This window comes from Chanos chanos, chromosome 4 (genome assembly GCF_902362185.1).
Source record: "Chanos chanos chromosome 4, fChaCha1.1, whole genome shotgun sequence".
NCBI classification, from domain to species: Eukaryota; Metazoa; Chordata; class Actinopteri; order Gonorynchiformes; family Chanidae; genus Chanos; species Chanos chanos.
Genome location: NC_044498.1, coordinates 33,658,536 through 33,679,865, shown reverse-complemented (window position 1 = coordinate 33,679,865; position 21,330 = coordinate 33,658,536). Strand labels below are relative to the sequence as shown.

General features: G+C 38.7%; 1 protein-coding gene across 1 annotated transcript in view; it reads left to right on the top strand.

The window, feature by feature from the left end:
- Positions 1-21,330, top strand: part of eys (eyes shut homolog) — a 151,984-nt gene that overhangs the window by 45,321 nt on the left and 85,333 nt on the right. The window contains exons 18-24 of the mRNA XM_030772255.1: positions 123-236; positions 1,418-1,531; positions 2,082-2,195; positions 4,858-5,055; positions 7,279-7,400; positions 11,228-11,349; positions 13,063-13,322. Of these exons, the coding sequence (XP_030628115.1) occupies positions 123-236; positions 1,418-1,531; positions 2,082-2,195; positions 4,858-5,055; positions 7,279-7,400; positions 11,228-11,349; positions 13,063-13,322 (1,044 nt within the window). The remainder of the gene's footprint in view (positions 1-122; positions 237-1,417; positions 1,532-2,081; positions 2,196-4,857; positions 5,056-7,278; positions 7,401-11,227; positions 11,350-13,062; positions 13,323-21,330) is intronic.

Below are 21,330 nucleotides of genomic sequence, written 5' to 3'. Positions count from 1 at the left end.
TTTCTCTCTCTCTCCACATGATTAACAAAGGTTATTTGATTTGGAGAAACTGTTGCAAATGGCCCAAGAGAGTCAACAACTAGCAGACCCCTTAATGAAATGAACCTTTCCCTTCTTTCCAGGTAATAACTGTGAGATTGAAGTAAATGAGTGTCTAAGTCAACCCTGTCAGCATGGAGGCTCCTGCTCTGATGAACTTAACTCTTTCAGCTGCAAGTGCCCAGAAGGAATCACTGGTACACAAAACCTCATTTGTTTATTTACGATGTTTTTACTTGTCGGATTTACACACCTGTAGTTTGTCTTTTAAGGTGTGCATCATTGTAGGTTTTTTGTTTATTTGCTGTTTTTTTTTTTGTTTTCTGCAGAAGGGTTTCTTTCAACTCATCACTGTTTAGTATTTAGTTTTATATTGGGTAAAGTAAGCAGGCAGTGTAGTTTTAGTAATCCTCTATGTGGATTTAGTCTATGAAATTAGAAACCCAATGAGGTCTAAATGTGTTCTTCAAACAGAGACCTTTTTTTTTTAATGTGAATTTAATACTAATTAATACTAATTCAGCATTAGTAACAAACCTCTCATCTCCCCAAACCCCATGAGTAATTAATGTCTTTCTTAAATTTCACTCTTATGGCTTGAATGTTTACAACAGAGTGAATCACTAGATTAATTATATGGATCATTTGCACTGTTTATCAGGGCATTTGAAATTTCACTAAGAGATTGCACCATCCTCTCCCAGTCTTACAACAATCTGAATCACTCAGTTTTAGGTGTGGTAGTGGGTAACTGTTTAGGTCATTTTCCATTTTTCTAAAAAAAAAAAAAGGTTTGTTAACACGATTCTCATGGAAGAACTGTTGAAAATGTTAATATCCATAATTCTGTTTTAAAAGCAATACAGGTGCCACTCAGGAGGAATGATTATGTTACTGTATTTTTTTCCCTCTCACCTTATTAGTTTGTTTTACAGTCCCGTGCAGTCACGTGGATAGTTTGAATCCATTCCTGACAAAATAATCCTCTCATTTGGAGTGATAAGGTCTCATTGTCTCTTTTCCATGTGATTCAGAATGGAAGTGAGCTTATTTAGCTATATGAATCTATGCAAACCCTGTGAATATTTTAGTAACTCCTTGCCCAACTGAATTTTGAATTTCTCTTTTTTTAATTCAGAGCAAGAGGTGCTGAATTTGAAGATCTATGTTTGAAGGTCTTTTCTAGATTGTGAATGTACTTTAATCTCCCCCATATTATAAAGGGAATAAAAAAAGAAAAAAAAAAGAGTTTCTGGTTATAATTGGTTGGCAGGGGATTTTTTTAAAGCTCTAGTTCTCGTTCTTACTTTCTCTCTCTCTCGCTCTCTCTCTCCCTCTCTCTCTCTCTCTCTCTCTCTCTTTCTCTCTTTCTCTATAGGGATCTTCTGTGAAATCAATGTAGATGAATGTCAATCATTGCCTTGCCTCAATAACAGCACATGTCTGGACCTTGCAAATGGATATGAATGCGTCTGCCTTCCAGGCTTCTCTGGTAAGTGCTCTCAGACAGAACTTTTGTGGCATACTAACCCATACAGTCATGTTTTTCAGTGAGATGAATATATTATGTCTAATGCAAGGCAAAGCTTCTCATAGTCATAAAACTAAAATGTTATATACACTCCCACCAAGAGGGTATAGCTGATTTGAACCACCCAGAAATAACTCACTGGGAGACTTCTATTTTGTCATAGTCCATACATTTCACATTTATGTATGGTACAGGATCACATCAGCATCAGAAGTCAGACTTTGCTTGAATCAATGACCTTAATCATGTATTCATGTGTGTGTGTGTGTGTGTGTGTGTGTGTATGTATGTGTGTGTGTGTGTGTTTGTGTGTGTGTGTGTGCACGTGCACATATGCGTGTGTGTGTGTGTGTCTCTATGTATGTGTATGTACATATGTGTGTGTCTGCATGCGTGTGTACACGTGCATGTGTGTCTGCATGTATGTGTGTTTCTTTGTGTGTAAACGGGTGCTTGCATGCATGTGTCTGTGTGTTTGTTTGTCTGTGTATGTGTGTGTTCTCTATCAAAGGTTCTGAATGTGAGCTTGACATTGATGAGTGTGCCTCATCCCCTTGCAAGAATGGAGCCACTTGCATTGACCAGCCTGGTAATTACCATTGCCAATGTGTGGCTCCATTTAAAGGTAATGAACACTGAGGGAGTGGAAGCGAAAAGCAAAGTTAATTAACTTCAGAAAGCATCCCTCTCACCTGTCTGAACTCATTTCAACATCTTCACCATATTAGAACATCTTCATTTTCTGCACATTCTCTCTCAAATAAAGAGCTGCACTTTAATCCCTGAAAGAATATCTGATTCAAACATTATCCTCATACTCTTTTCTTCTGAAAAGCAAAAAAAAAAGAAAAGAAAAATCCAAAAACATGTTTTAGATGCAAGTATATACTTTAGACAAATAGTTGCTCACAAAGCAGTAGAATTGAAATCAGTTCCATTGTAAAGCGGGTCTCATTGTGATTGGCATCATTAGAAAGATTGATTGGAAGGGTCAGATAAAAGCCTGTTCGGGTTTGTGTTTGTGTTCATGGCTATGCTATTTTTGTTTCTGTGATTGGAATTCTAATACTACAGCTAAACTCATGGAATTAATATTGATTCAATAAAAATGTAAAAATATGAGAAAGAGCCATAGTTTTTTTTGTCTAAGTCAACCGAATACTAAGCCGAATGTTTACTGTTCCTGAATGGGCTTTTAATTCAACTCAAAACTAATGATCCTGACAAGGATTTGACAAAAGAAAATCGACAAAGATTTACCAGAATTAATACCCTCGAGAATGTTGCATATTTTAACTTGTCCTCTTGAGAATAGAATGCCTTGGCACAATGAGAATTGTTTAGAATCCTTATTCTCAAGCATTAACACCTCAAATTTCTCACCTTTTTGTTTTTTCTGATTTATTTTCCAGAAATTGGCAGAGGTAGGAAGGAAGTTCTGTGTGTTATTTTCTACCAATAATGCATGCATTTTTTCATCCTTTTTTCCCTGTGTTTATTAATTTATTCTCCAAAAGTGTTTTGATTTTGGCACACTCTGTGTGAAAGTTAGTTGCTTTCCCTTTTGCTCTTTTAATAGAAAGCTCATCTCTAAAGTGTGACTTCTGTATTTAGAACACTTTCAGGATGGCAGGTTGAAGCTATTTTTTTCTCTCTTCCATAAACAGACTAAGAGGAATTTTGCAGGCTGTTGTTACGCCTTGCTGAGGTGCCTTCTCACATTTTAAAAAGCATCTGTTTTAGCGATAAGCGACAAGACAGTTCGGAGTTGTGAACACTGTGTGGCACGAGGAACCCAAAAAAACTGATTTCTGTATATTGTCACTAGTTTATGGTCGTTTACTTCATTGTAAAGAAGTGATCTTTGAACCCATCAACAATGACAGCCATCAGACATGACTTCCTCATATGAAATTCTCAGAAACATTATTTTAGCCATATCCACAGCCATATCTGATACCGTTTAGGAACATACGTTCTTCACAGTTGTTAAGCACACGGGATCTCTAATCAGGGAATCTTTTCTGAGACGTGTGTTGATTCCTGAGAGAAGATTGTCTTAGAACTGTCGTGGACATTCCCAGCTATATGTAATGCATACAGTCTCTCCTGGTCCCAGGTTGTTCCTGTCATGTTAAATGCAATGCTGTCTAAATCATAGTACCAATATGAACCATACGCATACTGTCACACAGTCCACAATGACTCTTTTCAACCACATCAAAATAATTTCTCTCAATTATCTATATTGATTTTCCTGTAGAAATACTTCCAAGATTTCCTATGATTGTCTCTATAATTAGGGCTAAGAGACTGATAAACATCATTGCACAATATGACTAACAAACCTATTTTTAAAATGCAACTGACAATTAATTCTTATGCTCAGGCAGTGCAGGAGCAAACATTTGGTGCTGATCCAGATCTTGTGTTTGAGTCATTAATACTAAGGGGACCATTCAGAGTGGCCAGTTGCCGTGGTTAATTTAATGTGCTGTACATTGAGATTTTATGATCAGCTGTAATTCAGTGCTGGAAACGAGGTTATTACTCAGTCAAACACGACTTCTTTTCCAGTTACCTATATGCAGTGTGTCATAACACATTCACAGAAATCCAGGTCAGAGGAAGTGCATGGCATCTTACTGTTCTGGTCAATCAATAATACTTATATAAACACAGATTTAAGGTTTAACTTGACTATTGTGCTCTTGTTTACTATAAGCTCTGTGGCCAGAATTCACTTTACTACTCTAATTCTAATGAATTCACGTTACTACTGATAATGAATTTTAACTGAATATGTACTAAATCCATTTCTGTTAGTAGTGGGAGCAGCAATTTTTGCTCCTCTTTTCTTTCTCTGCCAGTGTACATACAATCCATATTCATACATTAATTTGCATATGTATGAGTAGTGGAAGAGTAGAGAGAGGCATAGCTGTTAGAAACCGTTTTTTTGTTTCTTCTTCTTCTTTTTTCTTTTTCTTTTTTTTTTTTTAGGCGATCTGCCTTTTTTGCGAAAGAAGTATTTTTGTGACTATTTCAGTTGTAAGCAGTCAGTCCCTTTATAAATCTGACTTTTTTTAGCACCATCCAATGCACCATCCAGTTAACGAGCAGCTGATATAATTATATAAATAATTAACCTTTGGCAATAAACATTAGTTTTGATGTAAATGCTGATTAAGTGCATGTTTTGTTCTCTTTATATATTTTTGGACCAGATGGCAATAATATTGAGTGAAATTCTTGCCTCATTTTATGTAACTTTCTCTCCCTCTCAGGTGTGAACTGTGAGTCCCTGCCTTGTGAGGTCAGTAATCCCTGTGAGAATGGGGCGGAGTGTGTGGAAGAGTTGGACCAGACTCACTTCCCCCTGGGCTTTCGGTGCAGCTGCCGCCGGGGCTTCACCGGGCCCCGCTGTGAGATCAACGTGGATGAATGCAGTTCCAACCCGTGTCTCCACGGATTCTGCTACGATGGTTAGCACACCAAGTCCCCACCTCACAAACCAGCCCTTAATCACTTCAGAGAAAGAGGGACCATAGTTCATTCACAATCAAATCAAATCCAACCAACACATCATCCCTGGTTTCGCTCACTTTGCCTTTTTTTTTTTTTTGACTGGCTATATTCTGTTCAGTCACAATTGTGGTTAATAAGAAAGTTTATGAGACTTGAGTTTGTCCAGCTCATGTGAAGATGCTGGGCAGGTTAAAATAGAAGAGAACTTAATGAGTATCTTATTTCAATTGCAAGAGAGGATCAATTAAGCGCCGATATTGCGGCATAATTTAAATAATGGATGATAAATGACAGAGTTAATACAATCAAAGCCCAAGGCAGGGTGGTGTTTTTCTTCAACTGGAAATTCAATAAGGCGGTTTTTCCAATGCATTCCATCTCTTACATGAATCATTAAGTAAGCCATAGATCAAATAGAGTAGACGGTCTAGGATCACACATAACAAAATGATAAATAATTTAGCTGAATCTCAATGAGGAAATGTGTTTTTTGAAAAACATAAGAGCACAAGCAACACTTAAGTCGCACTCAACCTTCTACACTATTTCACAAAATATAACACAGACCTACAGGGGTTATATATATATATATATATATATATATATATATATATATATATATATATATATGATTTTTAGTCAAACCATACATACACCTGTGTGTTCTCTGCCACTCTCAAAAGATACATTCAGCATGCACAAACTAGTGTTGAAGTATTGAGGGAGGCAGATTTTCAGCTTTAGCTGATAATTGCAGAATCTTCAATGTTATGTTTACTACCGTGCTCGGCTCCCCTAGCTCACGCCGATGAAATCACAGTTATGACACACCACAGAGGTGTAAAACAATACAAAACAAAACAAAACAAAAAACAAACAAAAAAACACATACACAAAAAACAAACAAATAAACAAACAAACAACCCCCCCCCCCCCCCAAGAAAAACAAAGCCATCCTAAGTGATGCTGCCCCCTCCAGACCTAGTTAGCTCATCCTCTCTGCTTCAGCCCTCCCTGGCTGTGTGTGGAGTCTCCCTGAGGAGTCGCAGGTAACTGTGGAGGAGCAGGAGGCGCAGAGAGCTGAGGAGAGAGAAAGAGAGAGAGAGGGAGAGAGAGAGAGAGAGAGAGAGGTGGATCTCTAAGGCAGCTGGGATGAGTAATGTCAGTGCCACCTAGGACCCAAAGCATTTAATGAGAGTAATAGCGGCTACACGCGCAGAGACAGAGTGACAGCACAGATTACGTGGTAAATCTTAGGGATAATGAAGAATCCTGGGACTCAAGCTGGGGTTGTAATAAATTCACTCCTGTAAGAACCACAATTACCACTGTCACTGGCTGAATGTGTACCAGTGTTGTGCTGTTGAAAGAAAAAAAAAGAGAGGAAGAAAGAGTTGCATCTCTCTTTAACATCATTAATGATTAAAGACAGGAAGAAAGGGGTTATTAGCTGAGTGAGTCCGATATAGCTCAAGGCCGGGCGACATTGGCACGTTGAAAGAAATGAGCGTATGACCACAGCATTTTACGTTTAATAGGCCACACTACACACTGACAGAGGGAATACAAATGACCAGAGAGTCATATAATCTGGAAGAAAAATGGCTTTAAGAAAAAGAAGAATAGTCAGGGAAAATGAAAAAAACAAAAATATGTGTTGTGCCACAGTACCCAGGGAAGCACTGTGTGAAGAATTATGCAATTTGATACTATCGTCAAATAATGGACAGTGGCGTACCCATGTGTCTTTCATATTTATTTATAATGACGGAATTGCCATAGTATCTCTACAACCCTGTAGAAAATGCTTTTGTTGCAGAGCTACCATTACAACAACGGTGAGTAATAGTGAAAGGCTATATTTTCATGTGTTCTCAGGAAGTTAGATTTCTTTTTCCCCTGTTCCTATTCTGTTCCTGTTAGGATGTTTATCCTATTGTGTTGAGTATTTCCTCTCTGCTCTGCTATTGTGCAAGAGTGACATGTCTGAATTGTCAAAGGTGTGATTCCCATGTGATTCCCAGCTCAGTAAGAACAGTGTCATACGCTATGCATTCTGTTTCTGCATATTCATAATAATGACATGCATTCTGACCTCCTAATATACTCTGTGATTCAAACAAAGTCCTCAGCTAACCTCTTCTTTTAAAAGTAAGTGTGGTTTATGTTTATTGTTTCAGTTGTGGATGGATTTTATTGCCTTTGTAATCCTGGCTATGCTGGAGTCAGGTGTGAACAGGACATTGATGATTGTATCAACAATTTGTGTGAGAACAATTCAACATGCGTGGACCTCCATTTGGTAAGTTTTGACCATTAATGAACAACAGTAATGATAGCATAATGTTTACTGATAGTAATGTGAGCAGTATGTAAAATCTATATTCATTTACAGTCAAAGCCTTTGCTATCGCTTTGTTTCCCTGCAGTGCCCCAGTTTTCATCTGACAGAGCTGCAGTAGCATATTACTATGAGAGGAGAGGGAAAAACACCCCACACAGACAGATTTCCTCTTGAGTTATTTCTTTTTTTTTTTTTATCTTAACCTAAAACGAACTTAACCCAAGTATTAAAGATTACTTTGATAATGACTTATTCAGTCTCTCCCTTATCCACCGTTATATGTACCAGTATTGTAGAGCAGCAAATATTCTTTCCGAATTATATTTCACAGCGTTAATAATCAAGAATACATGTGAAATTTTATATAAATATAGTGAAAAGTTGAAGAGAACAGAAGCATAGAAGCGTTCTTGTATCTTATATTTCAATAATAAGTTAAGTATTTTTATAAACATAATGATGGATTACACATTTTAGCTGTTTTTAGCTCATGTCTTTAGGCTTTGAGTCCCAGAGATTTCTTTTTGTCAAAGCCATGTAGGCACAGTAATACAATTCAGTCTTACAATTCAGTCTAATTATGCTGGCCTTGGCTGACTAGCAACTTGTGCCATATATGATGCTTTGACCTGACAAAAAATGACATGCTGAAACAGCCAGGCTGTGTAAGAAATCAGTATGCGTCTTTGCCATCGGTCCTTGTCTGCTAAAGCTGGAATCTGCTTCATTTCCCTCTAACTCTAACTTTTAGTTATTTGACACAAAAGATCATTTGATTTCCTGTGTGTACAATAGTGCTCCCTTAGCACCTCAGATTTATACTCACAAGCATCTTTGTTTATTTTCTTTTTTTCTTCTACCTAATGTGTTTCCTTTATTCTCCTTCTGCTGCTGTATTCAGTTGCCTCCGAGTTCTCTTTTGGTCTTCTCCATCACTGCATGCATGGACAGCCTTTCTCTAGCTAAATTATAAACAAGGTGTTAGGCTTCATACACATGTTCTCCAGAGCAGAACACTGGTGGAAATAGTATATCATTTATTGCTGTTGAATTATGCAGACCTGTGCAAGGAGGAGTCTGTCTCTCTGACTATTAGCCGCATTTCAGAAAATGAAAGTTCAGCATCTTCCAAGACAGCTGCTGCCAATCTATAGCTCCTCATGCAAATCTTGCATAGTTTCCATTTTCTCTTTTAATTGATATTTGATTATCTTTGTGTATATTCTGCAGATGATAATGCGCTAATGTCATTAGAAACAGAGTGAAAATTCTCTTGAGTAGCAACAAAGTACTTGTGATAAAAACTGCTGTAAATTGGCATATCATAGTTGAAGAAAGATACTGAATAATTATTGTATCTGTTAACTGTAGGCAATTCATAATGGTACATGTGGCAGTATTCTGCATGTTTATATTTTTCCCAAAGCACTTTATGTGAATATTTTTTTTAAAAGGTAGTGTCAGGAGAGACTTCCATTATAAATTTAAAATGAAAGGGGATCAAAAATTAATGTAAACAAAATACTTTATGGGGTAATAAAAATACAAAGGCATGCCATGGCAGTTTAATGACCAACAATATGGATTTAATATAGCAGGAATGCGTTAACAGACAGTTTGTGGTCAGTGGAGAGATTATCAGAGGAAGAGATTATCAGAGGAAGAGAGGTTGTTGAAGAGATTGTTATATCCTTAGAAGCATGAAATCACTGGCTATGAAATGACCTAGCCACCATATAATTGCCCATTTTAAAGCCACGCTTTTGCATGATGATTACATGCCACTGCAGAGACACAGGAACTGTCAGTGTGTGTGTGCACATGTGTAAAAACAAACACTGATCCACGCATAGTGATAACTTTGTGGTTTTGCTCTCATACAGTTAGTAAATTAGATTGACCTTTATCTGCCTGCGTGACGGTGCCGATTCTATCACACTGTTCCATGAATGAACCCAACATAAACCACACACAGAAGAGAGGGAAAATAAAGAAGTAAGCTAATGGAAATAATATTGTTCCTCTGCTTTGATCCGACTCTACTTTTATATAATGCAAATCTCCGCTAGTGTCCTTTCATGCCGTTTAGTTTTTACAGCAGTGGAAGAAAAGGAAGTTTCACCAGGGATGCTTAAGGTGTTAAATGTTTTCCCATAAGCATTAACATACCTCTAGCATGTTGCCAGGGCCTTCCGTATCTTTTGTGATGAAAGTGCGTTATGTATTTTTCATTACAAACTTAACACTTGCCTCATATTTAAACCCAAGCCAATGTGTGAATTTTGCAAATGAATTTTGTCTGTTCCTTTATGGCAAACCTCTGCGAGCCATTTGGATAAAATTTCTCGCTTAAGTTCACAGCCATATAAAACGTCCTTGACTGCGGAACATGTTCACATATTATTAGGAGAGTCATTGTGTTTACCAGTGTGGGCAGATTTTCACATTTTCATTCCTTTGTGCAAACACAAAGGTATCAAAATACTTTGTACAGATTGCTGTTTACTTGTTTTGCTTGTTCTTTCCAGTCAAAAATACTCCACACAGAATGATCTCATTGGGAACAGCTATAGTCCCTGAAGGTGATTTAGCAGCAAAAATGAGATTATGTTCTCTGTAGCCAGAGGTGAAGAATTGAAATCTCCTGCAGACATCTAATTTATCATAAGATGTCTGCATTATTTCTCCCTCTTTATGAATAAGACCTGCAGTGTACAAATTATATCAGACAAAGTTTAACAGCACGCTTCCACTGTATGAAATACAGATTAGCATGCATTCAGCCAGAAGCAGCCAGGACCTTTCAGCAGAATCCGAGCGATGAAGAATCCTGATCACCCCTTGACCGGCTGACCCTGTTCATTTGGTATGCAAAGAGGAAGTTAAATTAAACCTGTGCCTTGGAAACTAATAGACAACAAACCATTCATCTCTTCCTCCATGATTAATTATCATAATGAAGATTTTAATGACGAACTGGAGGACAAGTAATCCACAGACTAAATGAGGAAAAGAAAGGGAACAACTTTGAGCCATCAAATTCCTTGCAGGTTTGGCAAGGTTTCAAATAATGGTTGCAGATATCTCTCTTTTTCCCCCCCCCTCCATTCTTTATCGTCTAAACAGAGACCGGAATATCAATGCAGAAAAGATGCTGAGATGTGTTTTGATCTACTTTACTTCCTGTTTACTTCAGTTCTGTATGCTGAGACACTGTGCATGTTTGTCTATGTTTGTTTTATGCATGCGGATTTTTTAATTTATGCCAAAATTAGTGTTTTTTGTGCCTTTAAACATATGCCTGAATTTTTGATGGGTAGTGGTGGGTGGGTGAGGAGTGTATTTGCATAGCAATGCTGGTTTCAACATTGCAGAAAAGCGTAACCGTTTCAACCATGTTCAGAGCAAAGGTTTTTCCAGTGGGAGGGTAGAATCTTGACATTTTTCAGGGATTAATTCATTATGACACTGTCTGCTGTTTGGCCTTCTCGTCCAATTCTTCCGGAACTAAACACAAGCGAATTTTAACAGTACCTCATGTTTAACCAGTCTTTTCTTTTTTTCTCTCTCTCTCTGAATTTGCTTGATATTCTGATGGCTTGGCACTGTATTCCTTTTAACATGTCGTATGAAAGTCAAATAGAGACTGGATGTGGAGACATCAGAGCGTACCGAAAGATCGGTTGTCTTGCGTAAAGCATTTAACTAGGTCAAGGGAGGGTTACATGAAAGAGGTATCCCACGGTCTATTATCTTTTCATTCATTCTTTTGATTTGCATTTCAGAGTTACCAATGCCTCTGCCTTCCAGGATGGGAGGGGGAGTTCTGCCAGCGAGAGACAGATGAGTGCTCATCAGAACCCTGCAAAAACCACGGCACTTGCTCAGACCTTCTCAACGGATACAAGTAGGTGCAGAGAATGCGGACTGGAGGAGGGGCTGAGAATAAGGGGTTGAGGGGAGTGTTGGGGAGGTGGGATTGGGGTGGGTTGGGGGGTGGGGGGTGGGGGAGGGGGGTTGGAGTGGTCAGTGACCCTCTGGGTTCACCTTCCTTTCCCTCTCTCCCCTCCGCCTGCAGCCAAAGAGCCACTGGCGTTTCCATATGCGCCACCACAGACAGCAGAGATAATGAATTGCAGATGGCAGGTAAAACAAATGAATCAATCAATGGCTCACAGCAGGGAAGGGTTTCCGGGGATCTGTGACTCACTTGAGAAAAAAGCTGGTGTCTCTGTTCCACCTAATGTGCCCCCCTCTCTGAGGGCATTGAGAAAAAGCGCTAGTGGAGGAAGAATGGGGGTTGGGAAAGGAATAGACAGAAAGAGAGAGAGAGAGAGAAAGAGAGAGGGGGCGAAAAAGATGAACCGGCGACAGGGCTGTGAGTTCACTGCCACCAAGTGGAATTCTCTTTATTTCCTCCAGCTCTTACACACATAGCCACGCGTCCACTCTTAGGGTCTAATCCGTGCTCAGAGATCCAACCTCTCTGTGTCCTATATCCAGCTGTCTAGAATTTAATGCCCCTCAGTCCAAGCATGCAATTAACCTATTAATCCCCTCCACTGTTTAGAAATCCACCTCACGTGCAAGAGGTGTTTTTTTCTCAGTGACTCAGCTCTGCCACACAATGTGGCTCTAAATGAGTAAAACAAGAATCCTGTATCTCATTGTGAATTTTTATGCTGTTTTTACAGTGGAATAATGGAATTGTTTCTTTGTATTCACTGTATTTTACATGTGCCTAGGCATGTATCAGACACCACTTAAACTTATACTGCTAAGTTTTATTAATAATGATCAGTGGTAAGAATTAAGTAGTCGATGTTGACAACACAGAAGACCCAGGGCGATGGTAATGATGATAATGATGGTTGATGACTGTTCTGCTACTATTATTGTTTTTCATTTTTATGATTTTTATAGTAGTAGTAGGAGGTGGAGTAATGGTAGTAGTAGTAGTTGTTCTTGTTGTTGTTGTTGTTGTTGTTGTTGTTGTATTGAATATGATCACATTCACTCCAGTCTTCATTACTATGCATCTTCATTACTATGAGAATTCGCTCTTAAGCTCATGGTAGTCCATAGCTCAGTGTCATATTTTGTCTCATTTATGGCATGAGAGACATCATAATTAAAGTACATGCTATTAAATGGTTTGAACTAATGTTTTGAAATCAGCTGATTAGAGCTGCTCCTAGGGCTATTTCTTGATTATTACAAATTTCCTCTGTTGAATTCTTAGTAGCTGGTTTGTGATTTTAATCTTTCATATCTGAAGTAATAGTAGATTTAAAAATGTAGTGGAGTGCACTCGTAAAAGCTATTGTCCAATGGTACGTTTATGTAAATCATAAATCTGTAAATCATTCAATCAGTTGATTAGGACTTCTTTTATTAATCATTATTTATTAAAATTTTATTAATCACTGATATTATGGAAAAGTTATGCTTTAACACATATTTAACATTAGCATATAATATTATACCCTAAGATACGAACCTTTCTTTGTTCAATTGCTTAATTATAGTTTCTGCACTACTTCTTAAGTGTGGAGGTGCATCTTGGTTTGTTCACTACTCCCCGGCTAATCAGACAACATTGTGTGCTTTTGTGTCCCAGGTGCACGTGCACTCGTGGCTGGACTGGGCAGAACTGTACAGACAATGTTCGGGAGTGTGACTCTGCCCCTTGCCTGAACGGGGCACAGTGTGTGGAGTCAGAGACCCCAGGGGAGTTCTCCTGCACCTGCCCACCTTTCTTCACCGGCCCCCTCTGCGATACGCCTTATGACCCCTGCCACCCTCAGCACAACCCCTGCCTGAACAACGCAGCCTGCCGGGCCCGTCCAGATGGAACAGCGTCCTGCATTTGTCCAGCTGGTAAGAGTCACCATCACACACCCGAGTACAGCCAGCTAAGACGGGGGGAGGAGGATCAAGTCTTTAAAAAAATCAAAAACAAATCTACTGTTGACATGGAAAAAGCTATTGTCTTCTGCTGTAGAACAACATTTGACACCTCAATACACCTTGTTAAAGCAAAACTATCAGAGTGCTCATTTAGTCAGTCCCACTAAATATGAGGGCTTAGATAACTATACTGGCATAAGACTTTAATAGTACACATTTTTGACAAGAACAAAATTGAATATCTTGTGGTGACATAACACTATTCAGTTATTATATAATTAGACCAGAGTGTGTTACACAACGTGGACTGACTTCGGGTAAAGATGTTTACCTCACCTTATTTGAACCACAGCGAAAGATTCAGGTTACACGTATTTGATATCAGAGTACATTATTATTTTGAACGTGAAGGAGACTTTTCTACCATTCTTCACACACATGCATATTCTTTGGTATTTCAAAAATAATAGATTCATATTCACATGCTGGCATTTCACATGTAGATTGACAAACCATCAATTAATCTGTAAAATTGTTGTAAGTTACTACATTACTAAGACTCTGTCTAGTACCATCATCAAAAAGGCAGCTCTAAACATATAAAACTACATCCGTAGCTCTCTGTAGCACATTTGGCCCATGCAGAATGACGGTGTCCATGTACTCCAGTTCCTCTATTAGGATTCATTGTGTTTCATATTATTCTACGTATGTGTTCATTGCAGCTGGACTGTATGAGTCAAAAGAGACTAATGTCTTTGTCTGTGAGCTAAGAGTACCACTGCTGTAGCTCTGCAGCAGTGTTTGTCCCTTAATGTCCCCAGCGTGAGCTCCAATGATCAATGCCACACTGAGCCCAGAGTCCAAAAGACCTGTGGAATTTCAGCCGCACCTCCACGCAACCGTGGCCGCTCCCTCTGCAGTGTGCTGTTTTTTGTCTCTCTCTTCAAAGAAATAAATCCAGCTACTTCTGCCAGGACACAAGTTCCAACTATTTCATTAAATTATGGCTACAGGTACTCACTGAAGGAGAAAGCGACACGTCTGATTAATGGGGAATGCATGCTGCAACAAAGGAGCTCACTGTATCCTGTTTCTCAGTGCAGGAGCAGAGCACAAGCTGAAGTTGCTTTTTATGCTCCGTGGCACCTATGCGTAGACAAGATCTTATCAAATCACAGGCCAGTGGCTGCTCTCCTGCAGATGTTATTTTCAGTTTAATGCTATGCCACAACAATATTCTTTTGATGCAAGTTCACTGTCTTTTTAGAGTTTCAAGAGCACTCTTTGAATATGCCATATCGCTTTATTAATTTCACTTTTTGTTTTTCTTCTTTTTTGGTTTTGGTGGAGGGAGGGAGAGACTTTTGATGGATCAGTTCAAAATATGATGTTCTTGAACTGTAAATGCCCAAATATCTGCATTTTATAAATGCTTGGTTTACTTTTTATCATGAAAAATCAAAAAACACAGTGAATAGATCTGAGCATTTCATAAGAGATGATCAAAGCAGTCAGGTGGAGTGTACTGTTTACATTTTGATTGGTTACATTTTTCTGTTTTCTTATTTATTTATTTATTTATGTATTTATTTATTTTTATAAGTCATTATAAATCTTTTTGTTGGGTTGCTTTTTGAGTTTTGTTCAGTACCGACAGAGCAGTTTATTTATTTATTTATTTATTTGAGAAATTATTCCATGTCCCCCACTAAGAAGCATTATGGCTGTTATAAACTGATTTTTTTTATTCATTTTAGTTATTCATTTTTTATACGAACATTATTTCTAGCTTATCACACGGAAGGCAATGTTTCATGTATTTCCTTTTATGTTTTGTTGCTCAGGCTTCAGATAAAATGAATTGATGAAATAAGGTTATGGTAAAATTTCAGCAATGGTATAGTACAGAGTCAGTGATTCTGGCTTTTTGACGCCTTGTGTAAGTTTAATTGCCTTTCTTGAGCTGGAGTTTTATTGATTGCAGTTCTTTGTTTTTTTCTTTTTGTTCCTGGATCAGTGTGGCTTGTTACAAAATCCTGCCCTCTTCAATTATGTCAGCATGGTCTGTCATGATCAGACCCACACTGTGCATTCTCCTGCTGTAGGGTAGCTTGAATGAGGTCTTTGGGAATTCAAGGACCTGAGCTGGTTAGCTTATAAGTTTTTACATTATAGCATTGTAACTGGTGGGTGTTAGAGCTAGAAAATGAAAAGAAAGAAGAAGATAAAAATAGAGAGCTTTGGCAAGCTGTAGAAGGTTTCCCTCAGAGATGAACAGGAAATTAGCTGCTGCTGATGCATACATTACAGGCAGTGTTGTGCGTGGGTTTGGATGTCTCTCTCTCTCTCTCTTTCTCTTTCTTTCTTTCTCTCACTCTCCCTCTCTTCTCTTCTGATGTCACATTTTCCGACTCACAAATCCACACACTAGCTAACCCACCATACAAGGGTCACCTGGCATAAACACAATGCTATTACACAACTTGTGGTCTGATTGCAGTCCAACAAAATCGCACAGCCATGATTTACGTCGCGCTGGTTTTGCTTTTGTGCAAAACCATGTAGCTCTCACATTATTCGTGGGCCTAATTAAATTAGAATTTGTTGGCTCGTTCCAAAAGTGCCAAATTCACAAAATTTACAGCCTCAGGCAACTACCCCCCCCCCCCCCCCCCCCCCCCCCCCCCCCTCCACACACACATACACACACCATCACCACCTGTACAGCAAACATTATTAAGATTAACTGTTTGTAAAATCAACATTATTTCTTGCCATCATCCTTAAAATTTATGGTATAAACCTTACAACTTTTTAATTATGGTGATCTGTTGGTCGAGGTGGGTGACTCAGGAGTGAACCAGAGGTTCTGTCTGAAGCGCAGAGATAGGAAAGGAGAGAGCACACTTTGTAGGCAGAGGTCTTGCTGAAAGGAGGTGTTCATATGACATTTATCTGAATTAGATAGCTCCAAATGCAACGTCTTCCTACTAAATCAGCAGAACTGAAAATGCCTAGTACAATGAGAGCCACACTATTCCTTTGTGTGTTGGGCCTCATGTGCAGGCACTCAGGAATGGGGAAATGGGCCTTTTATGGTATTAGTGTAAGCAGAAACAAAAACATGGAGAATCTGCTGAAGTCCACACAGTGGTTGAGCTGGGAGGCAGTGGTCTCGTCACCGCTACACTCCAAACATCTGGTGCAACATTTAAGGTAAAAATCACAAAAGCTCTGACTCTGAATCAGTGTTTGTTGCTTCCATTCATGTCCAAATGCGATTTGAAACAGTCACTCACGCCCCTAAGTTTCTCTTGGCTTTCTCTCTGCATCTCTGTGATGCGTTTTGTTAATTAAGTCAATTTCGATGTCACTTATTTACAGGGCCTGTTCTCAGTATAGAGAGTGATTTACAGGAGGCGCCATCAAAAGCTTCCTTGTAAAATGTGTAACGGTGGACAGAGAAAATGAGATATTGTGCAAATGCGCGTAAAACCGTTTAAAAGCTCCATCCTTTCTCTTAACGCATAAAAAAATCGTTTGAAGTCAGTAACACAGAAAAGGACATACCCTCTGAAGTATTTCGTGGCAGAAGGGGGGGGGGGGGGGGGTTTGTTTTTTGTTTTTTTTTGTTTTTTTTTCGGATTTTGTTTTTGTTGTTTCCTCAGGCAGCATGCAAGCCTTTCCTTCCTGAGAGATTTTTACCCCATTCAAACCAGCTGGCAAATGGCTTTGCTTAACAGCTGGGCTTATTCAGGACAGGGTGATTGTATCTCAGCCCACATACTGCCTGTTGGAGCCTGTCGGACTTCATGTCTTCTCTCGAAAGTAGGTTGTCTATTATGCAGAAAATAATCTGTGATAATCAGCAGTTTCACTGTTAATCTCGTAATTTTATTCATTTAGTGAGAGACTGAGATACATGTTTCTCAGGAGTCACAGACATAAACGTGACTTTTGCACTAAGAATTTTTCTTTGTACCATAAACCCTAAGACACATTATATAGACAGTATTCTACAGATAACTGTAAATATTGTGAGTCACAGTACTGTTTCTCATCTCATACAGTTGTCAAAACTTTTCAGTGCTAGCAAGCACAACCAGTCAGTGTTTGCCTAACGTCTGTTGAGAAACCACACGTCGTACAATTGTCAAAACTTTTCAGTGCTAGCAGGTACAATTGGTCATTGTTTTCTTTGCATTTTTTGTTTCTTTGCAAATGTTGACAAAAACCCTATTGCTTGATGTAATCAATTTTAATGTGGGTCTGTTAAATAATTTCAAAAAAAGGCTATCAAACTCTGAACTGCCTACACACAATATTGTCATCCAGTAATAAAAATAAGTATATTTTACATTATTTTTCATTTTAACTGTACATTTTTGTCATTCAGTGTAATCCAATCTGTATGACCTTCATATAGAACTAAAATCAATCTTAGACTTGCCTACAGTCTTCCTGATACTCCCTACTGTGTGTCATATTAACTTACAATGAAATACAGACTTGACATGCAATAAACACTTGTAGAACTGAGTAGTCTCCAGAGATTTAAGTGGATCTCCACAGGAAGCAATGAATGGAGTTAGACGTAAAGTGAATGCAATAGATTTCTTTATGCTCCTCACGTAATCTGGATGATTCACACTCATAGATTCAGGTCTCATAAAATGCTTTTTTCTTATATTCATGTATAGTGAATCATATGTGTGTAATGTATGCACTGTGTTTTTTTCTCTGTTACATTGCACAGATAAATTGATAGGTTACATGGCGCATTGATCTGTGAGGTTATGATTCATTTCAGCATGTTGAACATGATTATTAAAACTGTGAGCATAGTGGCTAGCCCTTTTGTGATGGCTACATTTCTTTTTCATTAACATATATTCCCTTTCATGAATACCCCATATTTCACTCTCTTAATAGAGTGTTATGAGATTCCACACAGTCAGGTGAGTGAGAGTACCACCCCCCCTCCCCCTCCCCCTGTAATTCTCTGGGCTTTCCATCATGTTGTGGGAGAATGTAGTCTCAGGCCATGGAGACTACATCAGAGTTCAGTGTTAAAACTGGCTTTTGTACATTTACCCACTTTCACTCGGTCTTTGATGTGTGTCTGTTTTACACCTGCCAGTGCAGTAGAAATCAAAGCTTGCTCAGAGCTCTGCGCATGTCAGAACACACACCTGACCCGTGTAAATCAGGCTGTATTACAGTGTGCCACATCTGGAAACCGGAATTTTCTCTCCCCTCTGATGTAAAGTGCCTGAGGAGGATCCGAGGCTACTGCTCACTGAAGAGACTTTAGCATTGAAACTTAAGCGTCTATACCAAGCTTTTTTTTGTTTGTTTGTTTTTGTTTTTGTTTTGTTGTGTTTCAGTGGGACTATATTCAGCTATCTTGAAGTAGATAGCAGTTATGACTGTAGTAATTTGAAGTGTACTATAAACAGATGCAAGTTTGGCTGTAGGGCAGCAGCAGTTCCAATCTGAATGTTGTGTATTTAAATTAACCATGCTTATTAACACTGTTTCAGTAATGTGCGATATAGTGCCTGAATAAAGCTAACTTGATATGTAAACCGAACAAGATCATAGCGTTCAGCTATCACTGATATCCAGAAAAATGTAAAAAAAAAAAAAAAAACATCCTGCCACTCTGACCTTTGATGCAGAACCAGCCCTCAGGGGGCATGTGAGCTTGAAGATAAGAGACAAGTGAAATCCACACATGGCTTTTCACTGATAGACTGTATGCTCTACACTCAGTGACATTCTAGCCATGAATTAGCTGCCTAAAGCTCTGCATGTATGTTGATTAGATGCTTCTTTTCACCCCACAGCACTTTCAGTGGGGTCAGGGGTGCACATACCCTTAAACAAACTTTTCAGTAGGCCTGGGCAAAGTTGCATACATTTAGATACCAAGAGTTTAAAAAAGACACCAGAAAACGTATGGTTAAAACTTGGATTTACATAATGAATAATGAAACTGTCATCTAGTTGTATTTTTTCAGGCGAAAACAGTTATGCTGTGTCTCCTTATACATGGAAATATGTCAGGTAATCCTAAATTTTACTTCCCTTTGTTTAAATTCATTTATGGCAAACTGCAAAGACTTTTCCTGTAGAGTTTCCTGTGCGTTTTTTTTTTTTTTTTTTTTATGGGATCAGATAAATGATTATGTGGGTCGGGGCTAATTACCAGCATGGTGTTGCTTAAGATCTGCATGCATAAATCTTGGTTATTTTTAAAGAGTGCTAATAATAGGAATGTGTGAAGTTCACCTTGATGTATTTATGTGGCTGGTTAGTGACCCATTAGTGTTAAGTATAAAGAATCTGCTGTGCAGATGCTGGAAGGTCTGCTGCAACTAACATTGACCTAATACACAGAATCATTTGCTGTGATTAAAGAATTAATGGAAGCACTAGAATCAGGAATGGTCTCAGTAGAGATAAAGCAGGTGGATCAGTGTACTCTAGTGAATGTAAATATTTATTGCGTACAACAGAATGTCTTTGTTTGGCTGGTCTGTAAGATTTTGTTCATATGAATAGAGTACTTCATTATTTGCTGAACAAAGCAGTGTTCACTCACATATTATGGTTACGGACAAATAATCATTTGTGAAATCTCAAGCTTGTTTAATCACTTGAAATGGTAAAGTAATAAGTTGCCGCCATTTCTCGTTCTCAAATGTGCCTGGTTCAGTAGGTTTACTTAAAGAAATATGATTCAGTACTCTAAGAGAGATATTCAGAATATGCTAAATAACTGTCATTTAAGGTGATTGTTTTCACTGAGACAGATTTTAAGAAAAGCTTCCTTATGCCTCTTTGTTTGCTTAATTCAGCTTCAGCAAACATTCAAATCTAGCTTTTCTACTGTTCACATGCCTAAGATTTTAAATTGGGTTCAAATTGGGGAAAAAAGAAGGAATTTACTGGGTACAATTTTGTTGCCGTGGTGGAAGGTTTCTCACATAGAAAGTAAGTTGTTTATTTCAGTTACACTGCCAATATGGAAATGAACAGCATGTGAAGGGGGTTTTATTATATTACCAAGACACTGGTCAAGTCAAGGGCAGGTGTACTCATTTTAACTCCCTCTTCCACATGCACATAGTTGTTTAACAGTTGCTTTTATTTTTATTTTTCTTATTAATGTAGAAATAGTCAGTAGAAGCACTCTTGAGGCACTAAATGAAAATCATTTGTCATGTCCTGAAGGCAACCTCATGTCTATTATCTGATCATCTCTCTAGAGTCAAGATTTCAGGTATGTTTTGATAGTACCTGTTTTCATATTTCTTGCAGCAGTGTTGCTTTCTGTTAACCCCTCACCCCACCCCCCTCCCCCACCCAACGCACACACACACACACACACACACACACACACACACACACACACGCACTTGGTGGTAAGGACAGCAATCACAGAGCTATGGATCTGGATGATGGAATGAGTGTGTAAGCTGTGACTTGGGTCTTCTCCTCTCTGCTCTGACAAAGACAAGCCTGCAGTCATTGGCTGTTGGCAACAGATGCATTACAGCAGACATTCCAAATCGTCCCAGAGGTGCTCAGTCAAGGCCGTGACAGACAGCCCAGCCCAGGACAGCTGAACGTTTCTAGAATTCACAAGACAATTGTGTGTTTCCAGTGGCAGGGACCCATTACATTATCACATCCCCAGGAATTTAGGGCTTTTGATGATATCACAGATGTATCTCTCTCTCTCTCTCTCGCTCTCTCTCTCTCTCTCTGTAAAAACCAGATAGTTTGGGTTCACTACTGTACACATTTCAAATTCCTGATCCTTTTCCTGTGGCTAGATATCAGATGTGTTATGCATGGTGGTGTCAAAGCTTTAGAAATGTCACTTGAGTGCTTTTGGCACATTAGCTTCTTTTTCTAAAATACACACCCAACACACATGTGCCCACTAACACACACACACACACAC